A 5,309-nucleotide genomic window follows, 5' to 3' on the forward strand; every position below is an offset into this window, starting at 1 on the left:
ACTATTTAGATAATTATATTTCTATTTCTTATTAAATTCAAACAATATCAAAAATATATTCTGCTATAGCATTGAACCCTTTCACAAAGGCATCATGTCATTTGGTATCAATTGCCTCAAATATGCTACTGTTTTTACATGACAAGATTTAAATAATTATTCTGTTTCAAAAAAGATATTATGTTTCATGACTTTGGGGACATATGTTGGGTGAGTTTGAGGACATACAGAAAATAAATTCAATGTATAAATTTACCCTTAATTTGTAAAACTTTTTATCTCTAATTTGTTTGTTTTTTATTTTCCCTATTTGTAATAATTTGTCAAATTTGTAGTATGTTTTTAAACTGTAACACATGAACTCAAGGCCCAAGGTAAAATTTGATGTTTCATTTGTACAAAAACTACAGTTGTCTGGGCTCCTCCTTTGTGACTGCATCAGGATGTCTTCTTAAGTAGAATGGCCATAGCTCCTCACAGGGCTGTAGACATGAGTCATGAGTCATCTGCTCAGAACTGAAAATGTGGCTCAGGACCCAGTGAAGCAGCAAAGGAAACCCAGGGGCACTCACAGCTCCATTTCAGTAACCCTGCAGGAAATCAGCTGATGGAACTCAGCCTTCATAATGCTTCCCAGAAACATCTCAAGAACAACAGGCACAGCCACTACAAAAGTAAGGCATTGAATGGACCTTCAGTCTAACTGTTCTAGGGTGGTAACTGGAAAGCAGACAGGAATAGACTCTTTACTGGAAGAAAAGGAAACTCTAACTTGACCCATGCCATTATATTTAAAATTTGAGCAGTTTCAACTCCGTGTTGCAAGAATATATGACCATTTTATTTACTGGAAATGCAATGATATTGCCTACAGACCGATTGCAGCATAAGGGAGGGCCAGGGGGCTATGTTTATTCATCTGATTCTCTGAGTTCTTTTCTGTGTAAATGCTGTGAACACCTGTATCCATTTTCTACCTCTGCAGAAATTTTATCACCTCCAGAGAAGCTCATCTCTGTGATCCTGGGCATTGTCTGGTTTGCTTTATTGGTCACCTTGGTGATAATGACCAGAATTGTCTTTCCATGTAAGCATGTTTTTGAGAAATTATAAAGGAGCTTTCGTCTTTAATGATGACATGTCTTTCAATGCTTCGTCTTAGTGAGGAAAATGCTTTTAATTTCAAGTACATACATGGATTAAATGTGGAATTTTGATTCTGATTTTGTCAACGTTATAAAGAAAAGGAGCATTATAATGTTTGCTTTTAAGTATATCAATTATGACTTTACAATTTAACAACATGCTTTAGAATATTTAACTTAGAAATAAACTAGTTTTGAAAGTGTTTTGTCCCCATATGTGTTGTACTGTAAAAATGCTTAAACTTAAAAATTTTTTGAATTATTTCCAAAGTTTTTACTACATTATTCATATCATAACCATTACAATAGTATTCTGTATTATTCTAATTCAAAAAGCACATAAGTTTTAAACTAAGGGATTAGGATTGTTATGATTAATTTAGATGGTAAATTTACTAAGAATTACATTAACCCTCCAGATACTAAACTAAAGGAGCAAACCCACCCCTTCCTAATTACAAGTCAGAATAGTAAACTTCACTTGCCAAAGTTCTGAGGCTTGTACACGTTATATTTTGTGTCTAACTTAGGCCAGGCAAAGATAATGATGTATTTATAGGAAGAGAATGATCTAGAAATATGAATGCTATAATCTCCTAAACAAACATTAAAGGATGATAATACCTTTTGTCACTCAATAAGAAGAAATAATTACATAAAATAACTATACAACAGTTTTTTGTGATTGGCTTAAATTCCCTACTTACAGTCTAGGATGAGTCAGTAATGAATTTGGTATTCTAGAATAGATGTTATGCTCAGCAATTTTGAGTAGAGTTGTGGGGAGAGAATTTGTTTTGGATTCATATGCTTTATATGGACATATAACTATGGGTCAGAGGTTGCTGCTGTGCTTGAGTGTGTTTGAGTCTGCATTTTGTTTTCTAAGGATCAGCATCTGAAGTTCATATCTATATTTTATATGTGGATGCACAAAACTATGAAAATGTAAATGAACTTTCATTGTTAAATTTCTGTTGCTTCTAGATAATAATCTTTCTTCAGCACAGCCTTGTGGTTCTTGTCCAAAGGAGTGGATGTCGTATTCCCACAATTGTTATTACATTAGTGTGCAGAAAAAAAATTGGACTGACAGTTTGGTGTCCTGCAATGCCAAAAACTCTAGTCTGCTTTATATAGAGAGTGAAGAGGAGCTGGTAAGAGCTGTCGTGTATCAATCATTTCTTAACCTTTATTATTGCCAATGTGCTAGACAATACTCCCACACCACCCATGCTATCTGGTGGCCATTGAAGGAAGGAGTGAATGCCACATCCTCAAAGGCAGAGGCAACTTACATGGCCATTTGTACTTATGGGATCCTGGACACCAACTCCCACCCTGGTGTCCTTCAGCAAGTAAGAGAAGCCCTTCATATGACCAATTACCCCATTAGGCACTTTCAGCCTTGCTCAATGCTGCTGGCCAGTCTCTCTTACACAAGGAGGAGAGAGCTCACATAATCTACATGTTGTTGCTGAGCCCTGAGAGAGAACATATAGGGTAATTTACTTCCATTGAATGAGTGACACAAGATGTCCTGCAATTCTGAAGTCCCCCACCTTCAAGTGTCAAGTCCTTTCAGCTTTGTTTCATGCCTTCAGAATTTCTTGCTTGTATCTTTGATTATAACTCCCCAAGTTTGACCTTTATTTATAACAGTAGCCAAGAGAAGCTTTAGACCTACCCTATTAGTAAGCCACCTCTACAGTGATTGACAACAGTGGAGGCTCAGCTACTTAGTGATAACATGGCTACCCATAAAACAGAAACTATGTCCACTTCATCACCCATTTCACCAATAGCAAGCCACAACCTTCCTTCTAAAACTGAACTTTGAGAAATAGTAGAAAATATGATTTGATGGAAATAGTAGAAAATATGAAGATATGATGGATATCTTTGATACCCAGAGAATTTCATGCATAACTTCTGGAAATTTGTTTGAATCCCTGTTATGTTTGTGTTGTGCGCATAAATATGAATTAAGTTACATAATTAAGTTGCCAAATTTCCTACTAATACAAGAATAAAACTTATAATTGTAAACATTTAAAAGTTAACTCTAAGTCAAAATGACATATGTGTGAAGGTTTTGGCAATGTAATAAGTGTTCTCAACTTTAATAATTTGCTTCATACTAGATATTAAGCATACTATGACAGAATATATTAACACATTCAAAAGACAGTATGAGACTTCATACTGATAAAATTCCTTGATTCCTTGGTAGAACTTTCTGCAATCCCTCTCACTGATCACATGGACTAGCATCTTTCGGAAGAGAAGAGATCAACCCTGGGTTTTGAAAAAAGACTCAACTTTCACACCAAGGTAAGTTTTCAAGAATGATGCAATAAACAAGAAAAAAAATCATAAAAAGAAAGCCTCAAAAGAATGGTGTCAATAAATGAAGATGAATTATAAACAGGCAGAAAGAAGCTGACCTTCATGAACTCCTTATGTGAATCAGAAGAATTGGCTACTTGGCTTTCATAATAATCAGCATTTACCACACTATTGATGAAGATGCCATTGCCTACTTGCATGAGATCCTTCTTTTGCACTTATTTATAGGAGTCACTTAATAGATTAGCCACATAAAGTATATATTCATTTTGTGTTTCCACCATTGCAGGATAACAGAACTTTTCCATGGTGAACATAACTGTGTCATGCTTTCAACCTCAGGCCTCCCAGCAGATGACTGTGCAGTTTTGCATATATATCTTTGTAAGCATAAGCTCACCAACTAAAAACCCTGTATTGGAGTCTTTCAGGTAATTCTCTATTCCATAACCTGAAAATAAGATTAGGACTATGTACATATTAAAGTGAATTATATTATTTGTTCTAATAATGAATTTTTTCAAAAACAATCATTGAAGTATACTAAACACACCAAAGTATAAATATTACTTTTGTATCAAGATACTCTTTATAATGCTAAATTTTATAAGACATTTCATATATTCAAGGAGAGATTCTGCAGAAGTGCTGTTATATTTCAAATTTACCATGCAATTTGCTGTTGTCATAGGACTTTGTAGTATTGCTTTGATGGAAGCTGAAGATTACATATTGAGTTCCATGAATACAACAATATTGCTCATTTATTAACATTTCCATATATATATAGATACCCATCCTCCACTCCTCCCAGCCTCTCCCCCCCTTAATCCACTCCTCTTCTGTTTCTGCACAGAAGAGGAAGGTCTCCCTAGGATATCAACAAAATATGGCATATCAAGTTGAAATAAGACTAGGCCCCTTTCCTCATATTAAGAATGAATGATGCAACAAGGAAGTGGAAAAGAGTCCCAGAAGCAGGCAAAAATGTCAGAAACAGACAACAACTCCTTTGTTAGGATTTCCATAAGAAGACCAAACTGCACAACTGTAACAGACATGAAGAGGAACTAGGTCAGTCCCAAGCAGGCTTTTGATTGTCAGTTCAAACTCAATACCCTTGGAAATTATGGTCCTAAAAGGGATGTATTTATCAAATCTTTTCCCTCAGGGTTCCAGGGACTGTGGAAGATGAACCTTCATCTGGCAATGGATGGAGATAGAGACAGAGACCCACATTGGAGCACCAGAATGAGCTCCCAAGGTCCCAATGAGGAGCAGAAGGAGGGAGAACATGAGCAAGGAAGTCAGGACCACGAGGGGTGCACCCACCCACTGAGACAGTGGGGCTGATCTATTGGGAGCTCACCAAGGCCAGCTGGACTGGGACTGAATAAGCATGGGATAAAACCGGACTATCTGAACATGGCGGACAATGAGAGCTGATGAGAAGACAAGGACAATGGCATGAGGTTTTGATCCTATTTTATGTTCTGGCTTTATGGAGCCTAGCCAGTTTGGATTCTCACCTTCCTAGACCTGGATGGAGGGGAGAGGACCTTGGACTTTCCACAGGGCAGGGAACCCTGACTGCTCTTTGGACTGGAGAGGGAGGGGGAGAGGAGTGGGGGGAGGGGGAGAGGAGTGGGAGAAGGGAGTGGGAAATGGGAGGCTGGGAGGAGGCGGAAATTTTTTTTCAATAAATAAATAAATAAAAGATAAGACAGAAAGAGTGTAAGAGCCAGAGGGGATGGAGAACACCAGGGAATCAAATCCTTCCAGACACAACAGCACTTTCACGCAGATAAACTCACA

General features: G+C 37.1%; 1 protein-coding gene across 3 annotated transcripts; it reads left to right on the forward strand.

Annotated features, from left to right (window-relative positions):
- The first annotated feature begins 512 nt into the window (after positions 1-512).
- On the forward strand, positions 513-5,104 carry LOC142855446 (NKG2-A/NKG2-B type II integral membrane protein-like). 3 transcript variants are annotated; one of them, XR_012911510.1, is made up of 7 exons: positions 513-674; positions 986-1,087; positions 2,133-2,302; positions 3,379-3,479; positions 3,784-3,925; positions 4,351-4,568; positions 4,666-5,104. XR_012911510.1 is itself a non-coding variant. In XM_075981940.1 (6 exons), the coding sequence occupies exons 1-5, from the start codon at positions 608-610 to the stop codon at positions 3,899-3,901; spliced, it is 558 nt and encodes a 185-aa protein (XP_075838055.1). In that variant the 5' UTR covers positions 513-607; the 3' UTR covers positions 3,902-3,925; positions 4,666-5,104. The 3 variants fall into 3 exon arrangements, 2 of the variants coding, with proteins under 2 accessions (XP_075838055.1, XP_075838056.1); XM_075981940.1 differs by lacking the exon at positions 4,351-4,568; XM_075981941.1 differs by lacking the exons at positions 986-1,087; positions 4,351-4,568.
- The last annotated feature ends 205 nt before the right edge of the window (positions 5,105-5,309 follow it).

This window comes from Microtus pennsylvanicus, chromosome 8, assembly GCF_037038515.1.
Source record: "Microtus pennsylvanicus isolate mMicPen1 chromosome 8, mMicPen1.hap1, whole genome shotgun sequence".
In the NCBI taxonomy this organism is placed as follows: domain Eukaryota; kingdom Metazoa; phylum Chordata; class Mammalia; order Rodentia; family Cricetidae; genus Microtus; species Microtus pennsylvanicus.

Coding starts and splice junctions, on each gene's coding strand:
- LOC142855446 (XM_075981940.1), top strand. CDS start 608: ATGGAACTCAGCCTTCATAATGCTTCCCAGAAACATCTCAAGAACAAC. Junction 675..985: donor CAGGCACAGCCACTACAAAA/GTAAGGCATTGA, acceptor CTACCTCTGCAG/AAATTTTATCACCTCCAGAG. Junction 2,303..3,378: donor TAGAGAGTGAAGAGGAGCTG/GTAAGAGCTGTC, acceptor ATTCCTTGGTAG/AACTTTCTGCAATCCCTCTC.